The 22,507-nt window shown below is 38.3% G+C and overlaps 2 protein-coding genes across 3 annotated transcripts; both read left to right on the forward strand.

The window, feature by feature from the left end:
• Positions 1-44: 44 nt before the first annotated feature.
• SPO11 (SPO11 initiator of meiotic double strand breaks) lies at positions 45-11,034 on the forward strand. The gene is made up of 13 exons (XM_058850702.1): positions 45-142; positions 2,199-2,312; positions 4,714-4,802; positions 5,381-5,447; positions 5,654-5,762; positions 6,365-6,451; positions 7,739-7,775; positions 7,999-8,108; positions 8,993-9,092; positions 9,588-9,625; positions 10,292-10,368; positions 10,561-10,672; positions 10,915-11,034. Exons 1-13 carry the CDS (start codon positions 45-47, stop codon positions 11,032-11,034), a joined length of 1,158 nt encoding a protein of 385 aa, XP_058706685.1.
• Positions 11,035-12,139: 1,105 nt separating this feature from the next.
• On the forward strand, positions 12,140-19,804 carry RAE1 (ribonucleic acid export 1). 2 transcript variants are annotated; one of them, XM_058850493.1, is made up of 12 exons: positions 12,140-12,269; positions 12,738-12,834; positions 12,967-13,071; positions 13,661-13,753; positions 14,163-14,249; positions 14,660-14,746; positions 14,991-15,062; positions 15,559-15,666; positions 15,978-16,084; positions 16,187-16,262; positions 16,764-16,958; positions 18,458-19,804. In XM_058850493.1, exons 2-12 carry the CDS (start codon positions 12,745-12,747, stop codon positions 18,542-18,544), a joined length of 1,107 nt encoding a protein of 368 aa, XP_058706476.1. In that variant the 5' UTR covers positions 12,140-12,269; positions 12,738-12,744; the 3' UTR covers positions 18,545-19,804. The 2 variants fall into 2 exon arrangements, with proteins under 2 accessions (XP_058706476.1, XP_058706477.1); XM_058850494.1 differs by having other exon boundaries at positions 12,145-12,240.
• Positions 19,805-22,507: the final 2,703 nt, after the last annotated feature.

Genomic DNA, 22,507 nt, shown 5'->3' on the forward strand with positions numbered 1-22,507 from the left:
TTCATCCCTATCCAGAGAAGTTGGACTGAACTGCATCAGCCTCAATGGAGGAGCATGGTCTGTGTTCCACAGAAACACCAGCTGGGAACAAGGCCAGCTTCAGGGAATCAAGTCTGTCTGGTCAGGAAAGTCACGTCCCCAGGTAAAAAATGTGAAATGTAGCATCTCTACTCTCTTTCTGTAGTAATGCTTAAGTAGGTAGGACACTATTGCACCAAACAGGCTCATGCTAAAGCAAAAACATAATCCAAAATTCTAAAACAAATGGGGTCTCGAATTGCAAACAACATCTTCGTTCCCTCAGACCTCTCAAAAAAATCTGTGGCTACTGAAATACAAAAAACTATGACAAAACGAGCATACTGAATTACACCAACAAAAAACCCTCACCAATTTTAAAGTCTTTCTGCACACAGCATATCAGCCTCAGCAGCTAGAACAGCCTGGGAGCATCGTGGAGGTATTTTAAAAATAAAAGGATATTATTAATGTTACTCTTTGGAGATTTCTTGGTCTCTGGCTCATGACTTTAGCGATACACAGTACTAACTTTTGTAGTGTGCTGGTTTATTACATTGCAGATTTTTCTTTGTAACTGTTTCTTTTGTTTATCTTGTTAGTTTGCTAAAGGTGCTATAATATAAATATTTTTTGCCCTTTATGCTGAAATCATTTCTCCTTTTATATAGAAATAAGTATCCATTCTGCTGCAACCTGTTAGAAGTGACCAGGCAAACCCTGTGAGCTGTGCAGCACCTTCCCCTTCTCTGCTCAGATGTCATTGTTAACTACACCACAGTGAATTTTAAGTAGGCATACTTGGCCAGTGTCATATGTTTGCTTATTAAAATTCAGATAATCTCTGCAAAAAGAGACAGAATATCAGCAGGGGGTACACAGAGACTTCCTGCCCTCTTCCTCCTATTTTACATTTTGCATATTATATTTCCAATTTCTGTTGGCTAACAAGTGGGGAAATTGGGATTGGAACAGAAACCTGGACTTGCAAATTCTGCAGAAAACTTTGAAGTACATCTGGAATATTAAGATAGTTAAAGTGCACAGGATCAAATTAATAAGTAAAATATTTATGAGTATCAAAGTAATGATGTGATTTAGAATTCCTACCTATCGGTTCTTTCATCCATCTGCCCATACAGATTTTTATTGTCTTCAACACTAATTTTTTATTCTGCTGGAACTTTAAATTGCTCTAAAAAAATTATAACTAAGTTTCAGCAAAGTGGAGAGAGTATGGAAGCTAAGTCATAAAATGGGAGAAACATATTCAGCTGATAGAAGGGAGCTTTAATGACAGTTCCTTATTGTTTAAGGAGACTCTACTTAATCTTAAAAATCATTCTTGCTGATTTGATATAATTCATTTTGTGTGGCATGCACTGATATTGACTCATCTTTTCTTTGCATATTACTTAATTGGACTTTGCTGATAAAACTTTGGGCTAAAATAAGTTCCATGAATTCTCTAATTCCTACCTAGACTTAGGACAGTGCAGAGTACACTTGTAATTTTAAGGACAGCTGAAATGCTGGAGTCAGATTGCTTATGAAAATAAAAAGCATCTGTCATAACACTCAAAGCAGCCTGGAGTTTTGCTGTAAGGGATCTGCTGCAAAGCTGCTTTGTCTTTTTAGGTGAAAGATACAGATTTGATTCTTTCCATGGTGCGTCTGTTGAGCCTGAGCCTTCGTGTAATTAAAATCCTTAGCAGTTTGTTCAGGGCAGCAGATCAAAAGGTTAATGTGCAATGGTACAACAGGAAGTATTTGTACTCTTGAACACTTTTAAAATTTATAGCATTTAAAAACAACTTCGCCAAAATCATGGCCAAAGCCAATATTACCTCATTTATAGTAAAACATTAATCATTAGTCACAAACCAGCCAGTTGGTCTAGAAGTTCAGCTGGTGAAAAATTTGATAGTTACAGGACTGAAGAGAAATATACTTTAAATTGTGTCCTCTAGTCATGCATTTGCAATGGAAAGGCAAAGGCTTTAGGGAAACAGAGCAAAACAAAATTTGAAAATGAAGGTGTCCCTCCACACTTCTGAAACTAAAGTATGCTGTAAGCAGTTTTGGCTCACATGTTTTTTGTAAGAGTGGGATAGTTTAAAAACTTAAAGTAGAACTAGATTTTATCATATGATCTGTGTCATTAATTCTCTTTGTTTCAGTTCTGAGGTTCTTGAAGCAATAGAAAATGTTATCCAAGGTATATTTCAAAGCCTGGCTCAAAATAAAGCACCTGTTCTCACAGTGGCTAACAGAACAGACTGGAGGAACATAGAGTAAGTAGTAAATATTCCAAAGTCCTGGCTTCTATTAATATAAATGTCATGAATATGAATTTGATTATGTAACTTCCAGAAAAGTTAATCATACATAATCATTCTATAAGCATTAGAATCAATAAATAATTTTAAAAAGTAATGGAAAAATAAAAAGTAATGCTTAGTAACCACTCTGAACAGACATCATGTATTAAGTAATAGCAGACCATAGCACAAAGGGAAATGTAAAACTACTGTAATAGGGGTTGGAAAGGAAAGGGTGGTCCTATAAACAATCTTTTTCTGGAAGCAGTAGAAACCAGAAATGATAGGTTGTGTTAGAGTGAAAAAACCTGGTTTAGGCAGGAAGAAATTACTGGCAATTCTGTCCTTCAAACCCTTTGAGTGCTTCCTATTTTCTTCTTTTTTTTTTTTTCTTTTTTTTTTTTTTTTTTTTTTTCTTTTCCTCGTGGTATCATATTTCTTTAAATTATAGTGATAAACTTATTCTTTTATTATTCAGAGAAGATGCATTTCACCTCTCCCTGCTGTGTTTCTTACCTGTGTGCTGTTCTAAGTTCATTACCAGCAAAATAAAGCAGACCAAATTTCCAGTATGTTATTTAAATTTCAGATCTTCTGCCAGCTGACATAAACAGGACCAGAGAAAAAGAAACCTGTTCTCCTTTACAGCACATTCTGTGATTTGTAGAAATTCCTTATGCAGCAGTATTATTCCAAAGAGTTCATTTGAACTGAAAATCCCCAAACCTGAGAGATTAGCTGATTTCTACAATATATATTAAAAGAATGAAGGAAGACACAAACATATTTCTGGCCTTTTAACAGCTTTGGATATCAGTGGGTTAAAGGATATTCAGATTGATAAAATAGCAGAGGTGCTTGTAAATGGACACATTACAAACATTTAAGGTTGAGGAAGCACAGCAAACTTTCCAGGCATAACACTCTGGTGGAATACTCATTTAATGAAAACAATAAACTTCTGCCAATCAAAAAACCTGAGGGGCCTGAAGGTAATCAGTTAACTGAAAAGCTTGTAGGTTCCAGGGAATTTAATGGTTTGTGTCTTGATAGTTTGACAAAAATGTTTCACTCAGATGTCTGTAAAATTAAAATACTCTAACAAAGTTTTGCAATTTTTGGCAGTCTTTGGGGAAATGGTGTTCCATGCTAGAAAAACAAATGTGAACTGTTAGTTACCATCCAAAAACATATGGGGGAAAATGTTCAAATTAAGTTAAGATCACAGTATGTTAAAAATAAGAGTCATCAATCACATCAAAAAGAGCAGAACCATTATTTCTGGTGGAGAAGTGTAATCTCAGATATGGGTTACAGAAAACTGCTCTGCTGGAGTAAGAACAGTCTTGGGAAGAATGGGAGTGATGTGGGTTTAACCTGAGAGTAATTCAGGACAGTCTTGATTACCTTTTCCCTCCTTTTCAGTTACAATGTTGGGAAAAGCACAAATAACTTTAAAATGTTACAACACAAAGGCAATAAAGTTACTTTAAAGCTGCCAGGCAGATGCTACATCGGGCTGTCCCTGTAGATTTGTGCAGCGTGCGCGCTCTGCCACCCAAAGGACGCACGGAGCAAAACCTTGGACAAACGAATTTGGAAACATGATGTGGTTTAGGATAAAATTGTAGCCATTAAACCACCAGCACTTTTTAAAAGTACATACGGAACTCTGAAATGGCAAAGAATGCTTTAAAGGCAGAATCATAAGGCTCTAAATCAATTTTAAGTAAAATAATGAGGTGTCCTTAAGAAAATAACTGATTCTTTTGGTGAAATGTGCACTTTCAGACGGGAAATGGTGAAGCATGAAATAGTGGAGCTCATTTAGGTTAAACAACTGTTTAGAGAGGAACATACACCCCCTTTTTGTTTCCAACACTTAGTAACAATACAATTAAGCTATCCTGATAACAATTTAAGGGCATCATTTAGATAATAATATGTATTCTATAATAGAAACACTTTCATCACTCTACATCAGGAAGTCACTTGTATCAGATGATTTTTATTTTAATAATGATTCAGATTTTTTCTTCTCATTTATTCCTTTCTTTTCATACTAAGTAATTACTGATGCAAACAGTTCTAAACATGTATAAAATACTTTTCTTGCCTCTATTTCTGTCCGGAAACTTATCTACTTTATACTTTAATTCAGTCTTGAAGCATCTTCTCAAAAAACTCTTTGCTGCCTTTTTCTTTTGGCCACCCCAAGCCCACCCAAGCTGATGTTTTCTGTGCTGAGTGCGAAAATAGCACTGCTGTATTTGATCATAGGAAAGGGGTTTCTGACTCTGAGTTACCTTGCAGAGAACAATTTAGCTGTACTCAGAGAGTTTGCAGTTTATTGTGTTTATTTGCATTTTGTCAGATTTAAAGATTCTGTAGGTCTACAGATGATACCAGCTTGTACTACAAAACAAATAAGAAGTGACTGCCCTCAATCTGCAAGAAGATTTGGTAAGTTTAAAAAAAGTCCAAAGCGGAGTTCCCAGGCTTTTGTTCATAAAAGAAACATCCAAAAATTAAAATATTATGCACCACAGTTTGGGAGTGTGTGGCTGATATAACCTGATACTATGAAAGCCTTTCAGCTTTTCTCTTTTTTCCTCTATTTAATTATAGTGAGTGACAGTGAAATTAATACAATATTGTTAGAGTTTCTCCCCTCCCTCAATGGATATCAACTACAGGCATATTTAATAAGTCTTCATGTAAAAACATCACCCTTCTTCAAAAAGCTGGCCAGGAAAGGAATCTTGGACTACAGACAATAAGCTCATTTCTTTTTCCAACTCAGTCATTTCATTTCTTGGCCTGGACATTAGTGAATACATTCCCTCACTTAACTCCCTCATATTTTTTCTCATTATGCTAGAAATTAATGAGTCTATTGAATAGTACAATCTCTCTGTATTTCCACTGTACATTTCAAACTTTTATTTATGGAACAAAAACATGGTCTTATATAAAGACAAATTATTGTATATACGTTTCTGAAAATGGATAGAATGTTTTGTAAAATGTATTTTTTTCAGCTCTGATGCTCAAGATATTATCAATGATCTATAAGATGGTGCAAAGCAACACTTATGCAACTAAAAGGTAATGGAGTCAATTTCTGCAATTTCAAATGAAGCTGTGTTTTAAGTACGTTTTTGTGAAAATCAACCTGTAGGATGCAAACCTGCAGGATTCCTGTACACAGAATGCTTTAGGTTTATCTGGTTAATCATATTCTTTATAAAATTCTCATGGGCCTGCAGCTGTTTCAGTATTATAGTTACAAATACAATATTTTGTCTTGGTAGAGATATATATTATTCAGATACTCTACTGTTTGGGAGCCAAAGTGTTGTGGACCAAATAATCAATGACATTTCTTGCATGCTTAAGATACCTCGGAGAAGTCTACATGTAGTAAGTGGCTTCTTATCAATATTTCTGTCATTATTTCTACATCTTACTAAACTGAAAGGGGAAATACCACAAAAATTGTCAGTTAGAATTAAATAGTTAAAATAAAAGGTCTTACTGGTGCTAATAAAACTTAGTTATGGTTTATTGTGGCATTCAAAAGGGTTTTTTCTTCACAGAAAATTCAGAGTTTGCTTTTTCCAAAGGGTTTGAGACAAACTGCCCACTAAATCATAGGGGCTTTTGTTATCATCTAGTTAAGGCAGTGCTCAAACTTCAGAATGCAAGACACCCGTTTATAAGTTTCTACTCAAATGAATTGATAATTTGGGGGTTAAATGAAATGTTAAAGTACATCAAAAATGTAACTATCTGTCATATTGACTTGTATCTCATGTCTTACAAGAGTTCCTTCATACCTAAAATTATTTCTTGTTAGTAACTCCTTAAGTCCATGAGGATAAAACATTGCTCAGTGTTTAAAAGGCTGATGGCAGTGAATCACTGCTTAGGACCAGTCAGGATTCTTCTCAGGGATTTCTTGCTTTGTCTGTGCAGTATAGTAACTTCCCATTTACTCTGTACAATTTACTATTTTTTTCCAGCTGTCTACAACTAAAGGTTTTGTTGCTGGTAATTTAAGTTACACTGAGGAAGATGGTACAAAAGTGAATTGTACCTGCAGTGCAACAGTATGTATAATAAACCACAAACACAATCCATAACATCTGCTTTTATATAAGACATCCTGCACTCCTTGTAGCTCAGGTTACCATGTACATTTATTACACAAACTTCTGCTTGTGGCAAATTGAGGCATTACAACCTGGGTGAATAAAACAGATGAAAATATTGCTTTTTAACTGTATTGTAATTCTGAAGCTTAGCTCTAAACTCACCAGGAATAAATCTTTGTATAAGGATTTTAGCACTACCTTCTGCCATGGAATCCTTGCAGAGGAAGGTGTATATATTATATATCCTAGGATTTATATTACAGTGTTCTGTCAAATGAGTGCTCTTGAAGCAAAGAATCATGGGCGCTCTGGACATACAGCATTTCTGTCACAGCAGATTGAACTCTGGCAGAGAGAAAACAAGTCAAAATTGGTTTAAGGGGATGAGATTCAACTAGCCTAGGCCTGAAAGATTTTCTACAGCAGTGCAGAGTATGAAAGCAGAAATAAAACTCAGACTGGCTGACTACTGTCACAATTTTCTCAAAAATGTTTATTAGACTTAGTCATTTGTTGGTCATTTCAAAATTGAAAGGCAACCTTAGCTGCCCATCACACTTTGTATGTAAACATTAAGTCCCCTGTTACTGATCTCCATATTTTTATTTGCTGAGTTGTTCCACCCTGGCACTGGGGGTGATTTATAGTCAGGAGTTAAAACAGACCACACACTTCCATATACACATTCTCTTTGACCAAGTTCTTCCCCCAGTTCCTGTTTTCTCATCCATATGCTTGCCAGATTCAGCCAATCCTAACTGAAGATGTAAAGTAAACATCACCATGTCTTCAAGTTGTTGCTCCAAAATATTCATAAAATCAGGTTAGAGGTCAATAAAATAATTAATTTAATTGTCTTACAAAAAGAATGTTTAAAGTCCTTATTAAATTTGCAATCTTTGCACCAAGCAGACTTCTTTTCTGGCTAAGACAGATAAAACATTAATCAGGGTATTATTATCTTCTTCATGACCATAAGATGATCAATTTTCTGCAACGGTGGCACAAAGACTTTTGAAAAGCATCTTGTTATGACAGGAAGACTCCTAGACCTCTAAAGAATAGTGCATATGAATGGTTGAATACACTTGTAAAGAGGTGAAAATGTCAGAACTGATCTTGCATATAGAGGAGGAATGGTGGTTTCAGGATGAAATCAAGTCCGTCATTACCTAATGTTGTTATTTTAAAATATATCATTTTCTCTACTTGAAATGATTAATCTCATTTTTGTTGCTTTAGGCAGTCACGGTGCCATCTAATGTTCAAGGAATTAAAAGTATCCTTTGAGCAAGAACTCTAATCGTAGAAGGAAAAAAAGAAAGTAAAAACAAGGAATATTCCAAGTTAAACAATGTTCTGGTAAATTTTGCTTTCCTTGTTGGCTCTGACATTGAGTCATGATCACTGCTCTTGGCTCCAGAACAGGTATTTTAGAGCACTTGGTTTTAATTGATTGGTGTGATGGATCATTTTACACGCAGCTGGCCTTAACACAAAAGATTTAACTTCACATGCCAAATTTATATTAATTGTAGAAAAAGATGCAACTTTCCAGAGACTCCTGGATGATGACTTCTTCAATAAAGTGTCCCCATGTATCATGATCACGGTATGCACCTTATGTTTCATATCCTCCAGCTACACCTAATTGAAGGAATACTTTAGCACTGTAGAGCTGCTCAAACTTGGGCAAAAGGCCATAATAAAATTAATTCAAAACATATTTAACAATAATTTTTAAGATGTAATTATCCTCACAGAAATATGAAATACATGTTCTAAAGACTTATTTCCTCCAAACATCTCCTTAGAGCTTGGTAGCTTATCAGCTCCCTGTGCTGCTGCAAAGCTGCTGCTCAGTCTCAGAAAGGCTCAGCTGTTGAGTGACCTTTTGTCCTTCTGGACCTGAGGTTTTGCAAACCCAAATGAAACAGAATTGGTTGATTTTGGATTGTACTGAAAGAGCTATGGAGCCAGGGGAATTAACAGGAATGTGTAAATGAAATATGCATACAATCAGGAAAAAACGTTTCACCATTCCTAAGAGAGATAAGCACTTCTACTACGCTGTGCCACAAATGGTTCAGCTCAGTCAGTCATAGCAAGGACTTGTTTTATAGTGTTCCATTAGCACCATAAGTATTTTTTTAAGATAAAAGAGTGGCCTTCTTACACCAGCCCATGCAGACAACAGCATATATCTGTGCATCAACTCCCAGACCTTACAAATTAATTTTTTGAACAGGGCGATGTCTGATGCTTCTGCAGTGCCCATAATCCAGAACACCTGCCCAGCTGCTCCCAGCCCGGCCCTCTCTCTGCACAAAGCCAAAATAGGAGCATAGAACTTTCCCTGCAAAACAGCTGCTGGAGAAATGTTTCTGCCAGCAGTTTGTTTGTTTGCTTGCTTTTAAATGGCAAATGTAAACACATGTGTAGCCAGATGTTGTTTCAGTTAATTTAAAACCATCTACTTTTTTTTCATTTCTTTAGGGAAGAGGCATACCAGATCTTAATACACGACTTTTGGTCAGGAAGCTGTGGGATTGTTTTCAAATTCCTATTTTCACCCTTATGGATGCAGATCCACATGGTAAATCTGTAGAGGTTCAAAGGCATAAAAGGAAAGCTAAATTTGTTTAGAATGTACTTTCTCACTCTTAATGGGAAGGTTCTGACAGCTCAGGAATCCAACAGAATCAGAAGGTGACGTATCTACAGCGATCCCACCTTAAATTAGGGAGATTACTGCAAACTGAGAAGCAGCTGCTCAAAGAAATATTAAGAGATATGAATTACACAGGATAAAGAAGGACACTTTTAATAAGAGATGTTGGACAATGTGTAAAAGAGATCATTATCCTTGGGTTTGAATGGACTGCACACAGCATGAAACATTTAATTATATGAAGATGACATGCTGAGATTCTGATTGTTTTGACATAATCCAAAGATATGTGTAAACCATAAGAACCTCACTAATCATAAAGCCATAACAGTTGTGCCATAAAACGGATTTTTTAAACAGTCTCCTTAAACATGTCCATTGTGCAGACAGACACTTGACTTTTGCTATTCTGTAACCCAGGTATAGAAATAATGTGCGTCTACAAATATGGATCTGTGGTGAGTATATTTTTTTCCCCTTCAAATACATTGTTTTGTAGCCCAGCCTGGAAGCTGGAATGCATGAAATGCTACAGCCTTTGTCAGAATGGGTGCTGCTTTTTACCATTTTATTTCAACACAAAGAGGTGATTTTAGGCCTTGTGTGTCTGCAGAAACAGCTTCTTCCTGCAACAACAACAAAAAAAATTGATAGTAATGCCAGGTGTTTCATTCAACCATATTTCACAGTTTTTCTCTGCTGCACAGGCAGTTTTCAGACAGTCCAAATAGAAAAGGGTTCACAATTTAGATTTGTATCTGCCTTAGAAGAGGAATGAAAGCTGGAGGGACCTTGGGAGGAGGAGAACCTAATGGGTGAGATGGGTGATTCTCCACAATATAATGTTATTTTGGTGAAAATTTCATTCTGGCGTGAGAATTTGCTTAGGGATACTTGTGTTAGTGTGGAGCATTATGGAAAAAGAGGCAAGAGAAACAAGAGAGTATTATCATGTTACATGGCTGCAGAGAAGGAATGGAAACACAACACAGAAGGCAGGCAGATAAAGGTGAAGGCAGAGGGCAGGACCTGATGGGTGAACTGGTCAGTAGAGAAATGGAAAAAGAACATCCCAAGTTAAACTAAAGATCAAGGAATGTTATAGCTGACCTTTCTTATTTTAGTCAATGTCCTTTGAGGCACATCATCTCACCGTACCCTCTGTCAAGTGGCTTGGTCTCCTTCCATCTGATCTCGAGAGGTGAGCTATTTCCTCAAAAGAAAAAGAAGTACCCTTCTGGTCCACAGAGAGGAAGTGCAGTCTGACTTACTGCACAAAAATCCATTTAAATCCATTGCTCTTTTCATGCATTATTTTGGCTTAATATAAGGAAATAAGATAGATAAATACATTTTTGAGTAAGAAAATTTAGTAATTTTATTTTCTTTTCAGATTAAACATATGCAAAGATGCCTTGATTCCATTTACAAAGCAAGATGAAAATAAGTTAGCAAGCATTCAAAAGAGACCTTACATTGCCTGTCAGCCACTGTGGAAAAAAGAGGTCTGTATAACCCTGTTGTTTTTTATTTCTTACTCCCCACAGGATAATTCCTATATCTGACAAGCTCTTAGGATAGCACAACCAGCCAGGTTTTGTAGTCCTAAAAGAAGGCAGGATTGAGAAAGCCTGAGATGTCTCTCTGAACCACTTTACAGCTCTACATGCACATACAATGAGTGGATGGAATTTTCTCACTTGACTTCCTATATACATTAATTTTTGCTCTTTTTTTTCTCTTCTAGCTGGAAATTATGGCAGCATCTAAACTGAAGGCTGAAATTCAAGTTTTAACTTCTCTCTCATCAGATTACCTGTCCAGAGTCTATTTACCAAACAAACTGCAGTTTGGTGGATGGCTATGAATGCTGCTCTGCAAATGAAATGTTTTTCTATATATTGATTTAATGTGACAGCACTTAAGAAAAAAAATTGCAGAGGCAAAGGAGTATCTGTCAGTTTCTTGTTCAGTTTCTTTACCTCTGTACCTGGAGTAAAATTTTCTCTTTTTCTTTGTTCAAACTATAGAGTAATTATGAATTTTGCAGAATACTGCTGCTTCTAATCTGTGGTTTCCGCTGTGAAACAGCGCCAAATGCAATAACACACATAGAAAAGATAATTAAATATGTTCCTTCTGGCCAGAAAAACGTGAAGTTTAAAAATTTATCCAGGAACTGTTTTGCCTTCTGTTTTAAAGCACAGCATGATGCAGTACCAAGCTTTTTATAATTGAAGGGAGTGAAAGATTTGCTTAAGAATCTATTGTATATGCCTCTTTTTGGAAAGTATTTTAGGTACAGAATTGTTCACTGTAAATTTGGACCTAAAAGCCAGAAATAATTCCTTATTAGTGCATATCTGAAGCAGCTATTAATCTTCCAGCAATCAAATTACTATTTGTCTTCAGTGAACAAATAAGAAAGCAGATGTTACCGATTAAGAATTTAATAAACAATCCTGTTAATAATGCACATCATAACAGAATCCCTTGTTCATTATATTTATTTAGTTGGCTGTTAAACAGTAAAGAGAAGCAGAAAACTGAGGTGATTAAAGTGTACATTAATTTTTATGTGAGGGAGTCAGACTGTGTAGAAAATACGTCCAAAATTGATCTCCACAGCCATTAGCATGGATATCACAGACTATATTTTCAGTAGCTTTATTTAGTTGGGGATTTTTACGGCTGTTCCACCAGTATTAAACTTGAATAAAACATCATTTTCATTTACAGTACAGTGGCAGAGTCACAACAGACACTGCAATCCCAGGGAATACAGGGCCGGTCCAGCAGCCGCTGTACCACAGGAACCTTAGGCCACCTGGGGCTCAGGGACATCCCCAAAAAAACACAACTCGCGACTCCTCCCGCTGTTTAGGAAAGAAAACGCGATTTATTCCCCTTTCCGCCCTACCGGGGCAGGGCCCGACCGGAACCTCCCCACACGGCCCCGCCCGCCCAGGGCGCAGCCGCGGCCCCGCCCCGCGGCGCATGCGCTGAAAGTGCGGCCCGTCCCGCGCTCGCCGCCGGTCGCGTCGCAGGTTCCGGGCGGAGCGGGCCCGCAGCGGTGCGTGAGGCGGCTCCGGTTCCACAGCGGTGCGTGAGGCGGCTCCGGCCCCGCAGCGCCCGCGGCAGCGCCCGAGGGACCGTCCCGGGTGTCGCCGGCCGGGAGAGGGAGCCCCGCGGAGCGGCGGCCTCGGGGGTGGGCGGAGACCCCCGGCTGGGGTGTGCGCCGGAGGGGCAGCACCCCCGGCCGGGCTCGGGGTTGGGTTTCCCTTCGCGGCCTTGCTGCCGCAGCCCCGGGTGTCAGTGAGGGGCACAGAGGGGTTGGCTTTGACACGGCCCGAGAGGGATCCGCGGCAGGGTGGGCAGCCGGGTGGTGTGGGGGATCCAGCAGCCACGAGAAGGGTCATTTTGTTTATTTATTTTATTTTACTGTGTTTTGTGTGGTATATTTGTATATCTCTGGGTGCCTCCCAGGGGTGTCCTGGCGTGGTGGCTGCGGTGAGACGCCTCGGGTATGCTTGAGGGCCTTGCAGGGCTCAACCTTTCTCTCGTTCGCAGGGCAAGGATGAGTCTGTTCGGGTCAACGTCGGGGTTCGGTACCGGAGGTACCAGCATGTTTGGCAGCACGACAGCAGATAACCACAACCCGATGAAGGTACGTGTGTCAGCACCCTGTGCTGCTGTGCATGTTAATTTGTCACAGCAGGACCTACAAACTCATTCTGTAAAAGTAATAAGAGCTCAGTTTGCAGTTTTCAGAAGTTGTTCTGTCTCCTGTCCTTTATAGGATATTGAAGTAACATCTCCACCTGATGACAGCATATCTTGTTTAGCATTCAGTCCACCAACACTGCCGGGTAATTTCCTCATTGCAGGATCATGGGCAAATGATGTAAGTATTCTCAGTTAGACATGCAGATGAATAAAGTGCCTAAATTGCAAAATGGGATCCTAAAAGCTTGTGCAGGGTGCCTGAAAACATAACTTGTTGAAGAACTGCAAAATTTATGTCTGGTACCAAGGCACTAAGTTTTACATAGTCAGTAAATTATCCACTTTGACAGCACAAACCCAGGAAGATTAAGTTATTGATTAAGTTATCATAACAGGTTTTTCTGGTTTGAAGGATGAGATCCCAGCTGGATCAGGCAGGGAGGGAGGGAAGATGAATATGGGCATGTTTTCTCACCGTTATGTTCTGCCTAGCTGAGGGTTAAGGGTTCTTCAGGACAGTGTGGTGAGGGGTTACAGGTTTGCAAGGCACTCTTGAGGTGGAACTGAAGTTGTGGGGTTGAGTTTTGCCTCTGCAGGTGAAAGGAACATAAGTAGAATAAATAAAGTTTCACTAGTTCTGAAAAAACCCTGACTTTGGTATTTTTAACCATACTTTTTGTTGGATAAACTAAAGCTGGGGTCTTCAAGACCAGTCTTTCCAAGTTCCTGTTAATATGGTTTATCTGCATTGGTTTCTCCTGTTACAGGTGCGCTGCTGGGAAGTTCAGGATAACGGACAGACAATTCCAAAGGCTCAGCAGATGCACACAGGGCCTGTACTAGATGCCTGCTGGAGTGATGTATGTTGTTATTTAACAACAAATGCACATTTTTTTACCAGAAGTCTAAATAAATTGGTGTATGGTTTGCAGGCAGATGAGTGCCACATGTAGCTGCAACCCGTGGTTATTGCATGGACTTAAATTGCTATAATTGTGTGCTAAGTGTATCCTAGTGGGATGGGCTGGCATGGATGTAAGAAGGCTAAAATGAGTTTAAAAGTTAGGAGTGTATTAAAAACTACATTAAACTAGTACTGTTTGTTCTTTATGACACAGTCATAAATAATTTGGGGTTTGTTTCTTCTTTGTCTGACAGTCCCTGTACATGTTACATTGATGTTACACTGTTACTAGAAGAAAGTAAGACTTGACAGTTTTTCTTTAGAGGCAGTTAATCTCTTAGTTTTATTCTTGGGGTGTTTTTTAGGATGGGAGTAAAGTATTTACTGCTTCCTGTGATAAAACTGCCAAAATGTGGGATCTCAACAGTAATCAAGCAATTCAGATTGCACAAGTAAGTAAAGCCCAAAGAACTAAATTTTTTTTTTCTTTTTTTTTTAAAAGCTATCTTTCTAATTTTTAGATGCAGTGAATGGTGATGAAAAGGATTTAAAAACCCTGTGCACCTGTTTCCTCTGTTTTATCTAAGAGAGCTCTTGTCACTGCTGCGGTGATCTCACAAAGTCACCCTGCTGCATTACCAGGGAAAAAAAATTTAAAAAGTAATTCAATTTACTTCACAAATACCAACGTTCTACTGCAACAATAACAGAATTACAATTTACATTCTCAAATTAGGAGTTAGTGTCTGTTTGTAGAATATGTAATTATGGTGACTAAAATTAGTTACCAGTTATAATTTAAGAAGAGATAGTTTCATTAATGATTGCTTCTTGCACGTGTGTTTGTCCTTTCTTTCTTCAGCATGATGCTCCTGTGAAGACTATCCATTGGATTAAAGCACCAAATTACAGCTGTGTGATGACAGGAAGCTGGGATAAAACTTTGAAGGTATGATTTTTTTTAGCTGAACAAATGGACACAAAGTGTGCTAGTAATTTGTATATGAAAATATTTATGTGAAGTGAAAATATTTTATTATGCTCTAAGAATTGATGGAATAGCCTCACTTCATAGAGAGTTGCACTATTCTGACTATAACTAGAATGAAACAGTTACATTTTCTCTTCTGCAGTAATTTTAAGTGTATCCTGAGCTCCAAGTGTAAGTTTGTTTGTTTCTCTGTTCCCATCAGTTCTGGGATACCCGTTCACCAACTCCCATGATGACACTGCAGCTCCCTGAAAGATGCTACTGTGCAGATGTGGTAAGTCAGGATATGTGCTAAACTGGTGCCAGCTGGATAACTGGGAGTAGGAATAAATTTTGGGGCCTTCTGTAGGACAGGACTTGAATGCTGTTAAGTGTTTGATGTCTGTGTGATTGTAGTACTAGAATATAATCTGATCTTCTTGATCAGGCCCTGGAAAATAGGGATTTTCATCATACAAAACACACTTGGTGTCCTTTAACATCACAAAAATCAACATGAGGACTGAGCTACCCTTAGTTCTGGACAACTTTGTCAGCCACTATTGCACTTCACACTGGAGGAATCAGCTCATAATTCAAAGATCTTTGATGTGTTTAATTTCTCAGTGGCAGGGAAAAACCGACTTGTGTTTGAAGATATGTGAATAAATGAACTTTTTTCTTCATCTGCTTTCTATTTCCCTCCCTCAATCCTTTAAGTTCTTCAGGGTGTTCTGCCATGCAGTTAACACAAGTGTCTCTCTTATAACCTGTTTTACAACCTTATCCAGGTTCATCCTATGGCAGCTGTGGCCACTGCAGAAAGGGGTTTGATAGTTTATCAGCTAGAGAACCAACCTTCTGAATTTAGAAGAATAGAATCTCCTCTGAAACACCAGGTAAATAATAATATTTGTATTTATACAGATCATTGAAATTCTGGGCTTGACATTTTTTGTAAAAACATGCAGTGTTTCAAAACCAAGTTATCTTAGCATGGCAGTGACCTGATTTATCATTGATCTGCTGCTGATCTTCACAAGGATTTAGAAATTTAAATACTGTTGCCCAAATTCTCAACAGAATTTGAGCTATCTCTTGACCTTGCTAGTGGTTTTGCTTTACTTTTGCATTGATGACTTTGAACTTTCGTGTCCCTGTGGAAAAGATGTCTCTGTCTAAAACTCCTTTGAATCTTTCTCAAATTCAGCATCGCTGTGTTGCTATTTTCAAAGACAAAGTGAACAAACCAACAGGATTTGCCCTTGGAAGTATTGAAGGCAGAGTAGCTATTCATTATATCAACCCCCCAAACCCGTAAGTATTCCGTGATAAAACATCCTCTCTTTATTTCTCAGTTCACAGTGATGAAAATAAAAAGCCCTTTTTTTTTTTTTTTTCTAATTTTTTAATTTCCAGTGCAAAAGATAATTTCACTTTTAAATGTCATCGCTCCAATGGAACAAACACATCAGCACCTCAGGACATCTATGCTGTGAGTATCCAACATATACACACTGTACACTCCGAATGTAAAATTGGCTCTGAATTGTTTATTCTCCTTGACCTTCCATCTTGCCTGACATTGTCTTAGACACATTTGAAGACCTGTCATAGTCATTCTTTAAGAGAAAAGGGAAATTTTTATTCTTCCAATAAAACAAGCACTAGATCAGCCTTTCATTGAATCTGCTTGTCAACAAGTAGAGTTGACACTTGTTAATGTTGCAGGTATTGAAACAATAGTTGTGTAATGACATTATACATTGAATTATTAGTTGCTAGGCCAAAAAGATGGGGTTTTTCTTGTTGCTTTCATGGTTTTACTTTGGTTGATTTTGGGTTTTTTTTCTCAAAAAAATTTTAAAATTTAAGAGCCATATCTAGTTAAAATTCAGTGTATTTACTCTTGTAGACTTCAGCACATCTTCTGTGAGTGTTGCCATCACCTGTTGCTATGTGTGTGTTTGACATGGTGTTCTGGATGGTTCTGCAGGTTAATGGGATTGCATTCCACCCTGTCCATGGTACTCTGGCCACAGTAGGGTCTGATGGGAGGTTCAGCTTTTGGGATAAAGATGCACGGACAAAGCTAAAAACCTCAGAGCAGCTGGACCAGCCAATATCTGCCTGTTGTTTCAACCACAATGGCAATATATTTGCTTATGCTTCCAGCTATGATTGGTCAAAGGTAAGAAGGATTTAGACTCATGTTCATACTTTCAGTTGACAGCTAAGACTCTTCTTATGAGGCTTTTGCTGTTTTTTCATAACACATTTCCCATAAGGTGACTCTTTCTGACTTCTAAGAGAGTTTATAGTGGCCATTTTGGCCACCTGATGAAGTTTAACATTGAAGCTGTGAGTTTGTGGTGATTCAGCTGGACAAGATTGCTAAACGATGCTGGTTTACAAATGTGGATGAGCAAAATGTAAATCCTCTGATTCAGAGGTTGCTATGGTTGCTCACACACGTTGTGCCGTGGGCAGTGTCACAGGGCAGTGTGGCACCCTAACAGCTTCCCACAGAGCTTGTGAAATGCACAACTCTGCTGCTTGTGCAGGGAGGAAAGCTGTGACTGTGATTGTAAACACTCATCCCAGTGTTTGAATGCTCTGTATTAAATTTTCACTGCCACTTAGTGAGGCTTTTGATGGTGCTTATTTATGCATTTCTCTTCCACACTTAACAATACAGATGCAGCAGAACCACAGCAAGCCATAATCTGTGGAAAATCAATACTTCCTAATAGCTTGAGGGGGGGCAGCAAGCTTGAAATTCCTAACTAATTTTCATGGTGCTTGGTGGATAATGTTCCTTGTGGTTTTGAGTGAAATGAATGCAGAAATCACATAGATTAACTCAGTTGCATGCCACAGAGAGCTACATTTTAATTCACTGAAAAGTATTTAGTCCTCTGCCCACATTAAAGTATTTGTTGGTGCCAGGGCAGATGAATTCTTCAGTTCTGATGCTTGGGTAGACTGCAGTGGTACATTTCAGATCTGCAAACCACTATTAAGTAGTAAAATCAGTTGGTGCTAAGTACTAACCTTCCTTTCCAGAACAATTTCTTGTCCGTAGCGTTGGTAATTTCCAACCAGCATGTTGGACTTCAGGAGCTTCATTAGTGTTTACTCTCCCTGATTTGGGTACTTGGGTATTAATTTGGTAATGTGTATGCAAATGATATGCAAAACAGGATATTTGCATCTGCAACTGGGGAACAGAAAACTCCGCAGTTGCCTGTAGAACTTGGGTTTCACTTTGAAAAAATGTGACTCTATGTAATTTAAAAGATAGAAAATATAAAGTGAATCTGGGTGGCCATTAAAGGTTTAGTTTTTTCTCTGCCTTGAATGACATTTAAAAGAAATCATATTGAGCTCTTAGGCTGCATCTCTAAAGTAGAACTTAGAGATATGTGATTATACTTTTAATTAAAAATATTTTATACTTAAGAAGTGGATAAAAGTCTCTTAAATTTTACTTTATATGTACAGTTCTTGTAATTGCTTGTTCAAGTAAGCTGTTTCTAATTCACCAATGTGGTCCAATATCTGGTCTTAAAGGCTTTAAGATTTAATCTTAATAAACCAAACTAATGGAATAGTCATATTCTTACATTTTAAATAATGCTGGTATTTTTTTCTTTGAAGACAGTAAATGTAGATTATTTTTGTCTTTAGGGTCATGAATTCTATAATCCACAGAAGAAAAACTACATTTTTCTGCGAAATGCAGCGGAAGAGCTGAAGCCCAGGAATAAGAAGTAGTGAGTCTGACTCGAGCTCCTCTACTTGTTCTGCCCTTCCTGCCTCTGCTCTTCTGCCATTTGTGCCCTGTTGCACCATGGTTCAGTCAACTTTGGATCACAAACATTTAGCAGGAACTGTAGAAATTACACTAAATGTGTTCTGACTTGCTGGAGAACATTTTCCAAATTGGATGCTCTGATGTGTATAAGAAAGAGAGGCTCCTATTGACATGACTTAACCACTCTCTGTTCCACAGCAATAAGGAAATTGCAGCAAAATCGACATCTGGGGTAGATATTCCTGCTTTGAAGTGCAACCATTTGTATCTCTGGATTTATTTTGTTATTATTACATTAAAATATGTTAATTATAATAGTTCTGGAGAAGTTGTATAAATACTGTATTTTTTGTAAGTACTTGGAGAGTCACCAGTAATTCTTCTCAAAGGAGGCTTGTTTTTTTTCTTATTAATAATTCAGGGGTTCTTTCATTGCTTTCTGGTTTTTGAAATGGAAGCATTGTCTGCTGTATGCCAGGAAGAAATGCCTTGCAAATAGTTTTCCCTCCTTTTTTAGATGTCTGGGGAAGGCATGTAAGGGGCCAAGAGCAGTGACAGAAACTCAAGATGGAAGATGGGCCCAGTGCAAACTTGAGATTTTTCTGACGCTCCTGCAGTGACCATGACTTCTGAGCAAACTGCTTTTTCTAGTTCAGAGGAAAAATTGCAGTGGTGCCAAGTGGTGAAACAGCTCAGAGTTCAGGAACATCAGCAAACCTTTAAAGGTTTTATTCATGACCAAACCAATGTGTGCAGAATCCCTTTGACCTAAACTACTTTGAAGCTGACACCTTTTAGGGTTTTAAGTTGAGTATTTTACATCTCTCTTAACATGGTTTTGTCATGTAACAGGGTGTTCAGGACTGAAGAAAATGCTCATTTTTGTATTAATTAGAAAGTAGTGCTGGGGAGCTTCATCCTGATCAAAAATGCTGTGAAACAAAATGAGTGGGTCTCTTTCTGACTTGAATCTACCACTGTTTACTTTTAACTAGCCAGTTGTATACATGCCAAAGTTTTCTTTTTTGGAAGTGAATGCTTATTATTCCTGTCTAATTCTTGTTTGTTTGATAATGACTGAATAAAAAGGGGATGGGGGGAGCATGTATAGAATTACATGGCATATTGTACAAGTTCTCTGTAAAACTGTTATGGTTTAATGCTGATGGTTACAGATTCATGCTACATTTCAAATAAAATTTTTACTAAATGCTTTTTTATATTCAGAAGTTCCGTTACAATGATGTGGGCAAGGCAATGTGCTTCACATTTGAAAGCAGCTTCTTGGCCTTTCACTGGAATTCAGGGACATTTGCTGAAAAGTCAGGTTCTTTTCCTTCAGTTGCTTGAGCTGAGAATCCAATGCGTTTTCCAGCTTCTATTCCACTATGAATGATTCCTGTGGGTTTGCCTCAAAGAACTGGGAGAACTGCTGTGAAAGGCATTTTGTTTTGTGAGATGAATCAAGTTCATTGCTGTTTCAGCAGCCAAACACCTGACAGCGTGAGTACAAATGAATCAGACTCTTCAAACTCTCTGCAGCCCAGTCTTTTCACTCCAGACTCCTCTTCCCTGTGTTTATCAGTTTTTCCTGGATGGCTATTTCTTGTTTGATATAGAGGAAAATCCTTTAAATACGCTCTACTTTGTTGAGGGATTATCTTTTTCTATTTTATTTCTCAAGATAACTTGTGGGTTTTTTGTGTTTTTGCATAGTTTTGGATTTCACATTCATGCACAATTTGTTTTCATTAAGGTAGGAAAGAGTTCTCAGGACTTATATCAGTAGCCGGTCATTTGCTCAAACATTTCTTTGGTTTGTCTTGATTTTTTTCCCTAAGGTTGTGATTGTTATGCAGCAATCTTTGGTTGTTAACTCATTTTTCCAGACTTCCCAGTTAGCTGAATACCACCAAGCAACTGTAGGCTCAAGATTAGGTGTATGTGATCACTGAAGTGTGCAGAACTCCCACTGTGTAAACAGGGAAGAATGGAATGTGTCATTGTTTCTTGCTGTAAAAAAATCTCATTTTGTTTAAATACCTAACAATGTGAATGAGTGAGAGAAAATAGATGAGTTCAGCAGGTACATTCCTCTGGATCCAGTGGAGCTGCACCTACTTCAGTGGCCACTGAGGCCAGCACTGGTGAGTCTTGTTTCATAACACATTATGTGTTAATATGTTGAGTACTTACTCTGCTGGACTGAATTTCTTTGTCAGTGAGGCTTCAGAATTATTTAGTCATCACTTGCTACTTGTTCAGACTAATTTTAGAAGGACATAGTTTCCATTATGTTGCTGTGCACATTAGATGTGTTCAGCTGGGAGGAGAGTCAGGCTTTGAACTGAATTGTTTTCCATTACCCAAGTTAAGAGAACACATTGGCAATTTGCTCTTCCCTGAAACTGTTTTTGTGAGGTTCTGTTGTAAAGTACACACAGCTCTATCCCTTCAAGCATCAAAAATGAGAGTTTATTCACACCCTTTAAAGTGTTAGTGCATTTCTGGAAATGTATTAACTTGCTATTCTATAGCAGTTACCTGTCCAAAAAAACTGAGTGAAAAATGTAAGATTCTAGCGTGCACCCAAAGCTAACCATAGGAATGCTTGATTTATAAAATAACTTCTTTAGTTTTCTGAAAGTTTGCTGACAATGTGTTTTATTGCAGGAAAATAATCTTTGGCATAAAGAGCAGCCCAGTTAAAAGAGCATTTTACAACATTTTCAGATGAGTTTCCTGCTGCTGCTCTCACATGTCAGTGGTTTTGCACATTGGTTTAATGAAATGTATTTCAGAAAACTAAATAATTGGCAAAGTTTGTCTGTTAAAGCCTTTCACAGATGAAACACAACATGTTTGCACAATGGCAGGCAGGCAGAGTATTGATTTACCATCTGCCACAGGAAATGCAATCCTGAATTGGTGAGTACTCTGCTTTAGCTCCTAGGCCAGAAAAACTGGTCACCGAGTTGTTGTGCAGAGAGGTGTGGATTTGAGATGGAGCTGGGATTAGGTGTACATGGACTATTTCAATAAAACTATTGCTTTGGCCTGGCTCAGTTTAACAGGGAAGAGGTGCTGTTTGCAGATGAGGTGTCTGGGCAGCTGCCCACGATAAGGAGTTGTGGCAGGTCACTGTCACAAGGTTTTACACTATCCGGCCTTTGAAATGATAGAAACCACTGATTTCCAATTCGTTTGCTTTTCACAGAGATGAACCTTAACCTGAGTTAAATGAAATGGCTGCTAATTTTTAAGTCTCCAGATTGGGTAAGTGCCATTTGCAGTCATTCGTGTAAGACATTTATTTCAAAAAACTGGTGCAGATTCACCGTGTAAAGCATTTCCCCTGCGTTATTCAGCTTCACCTGCCAGGTGATGATCATCATCTGGAGCTGCAGCACACCGTAACGACAGGAACAAATCCAGAACAGGAACAATTCCCCAGTAACTTTGTGTACCCCGGCAGCTGCAGGATGCACAGAATGCTGCGGTTTGAAGCTGTTGCTGTAACGCTGCTGTGGTGCCAGGCGATGGCAGTGCTGATGGCTCCCGAGCACAGCTTTCCCTGCACGCCTGGGGCTCTGCACGCAGCTCCAGTGCTGCTGGAATTCAAGGTACAGTTATTTGTAAAAGCAAGTTATCCCAAAATACTCAGAAGGAGATGGAAATAATTTCTATTTTTGAGTTTTTCAGGCATGTACCTGGTATCCATAAACATAAAGCAAGATTTTAGAGCTTGTTTTTAACTATGCAATGCTCTTTTAGCTGCTCAGAGAGACATCTGACCAAGCAGGTCATGTATTTGTTCCCCTTCTCTCACTATCAGGCCCTGAAGGTCCTCTGAACCAAGCCATCCAAGCATGTTTCTTGATACACTAAACCATGTATTAAGATCCTCAGGCCTGCAGAAGGTC

This window comes from Poecile atricapillus, chromosome 15 (assembly GCF_030490865.1).
Source record: "Poecile atricapillus isolate bPoeAtr1 chromosome 15, bPoeAtr1.hap1, whole genome shotgun sequence".
Lineage (NCBI taxonomy): Eukaryota > Metazoa > Chordata > Aves > Passeriformes > Paridae > Poecile > Poecile atricapillus.

Excerpts from the sequence above, each read along its gene's own strand:
- SPO11 (XM_058850702.1), top strand. The coding sequence starts at position 45 with ATGGAGGAGCATGGTCTGTGTTCCACAGAAACACCAGCTGGGAACAAG. Across the intron at positions 2,313-4,713 it reads ACAGACTGGAGGAACATAGA|ATTTAAAGATTCTGTAGGTC; the intron begins GTAAGTAGTAAA and ends GCATTTTGTCAG. Across the intron at positions 5,448-5,653 it reads AACACTTATGCAACTAAAAG|AGATATATATTATTCAGATA; the intron begins GTAATGGAGTCA and ends TTGTCTTGGTAG.
- RAE1 (XM_058850493.1), top strand. The coding sequence starts at position 12,745 with ATGAGTCTGTTCGGGTCAACGTCGGGGTTCGGTACCGGAGGTACCAGC. Across the intron at positions 14,250-14,659 it reads AAGCAATTCAGATTGCACAA|CATGATGCTCCTGTGAAGAC; the intron begins GTAAGTAAAGCC and ends TTCTTTCTTCAG. Across the intron at positions 16,263-16,763 it reads CACCTCAGGACATCTATGCT|GTTAATGGGATTGCATTCCA; the intron begins GTGAGTATCCAA and ends ATGGTTCTGCAG.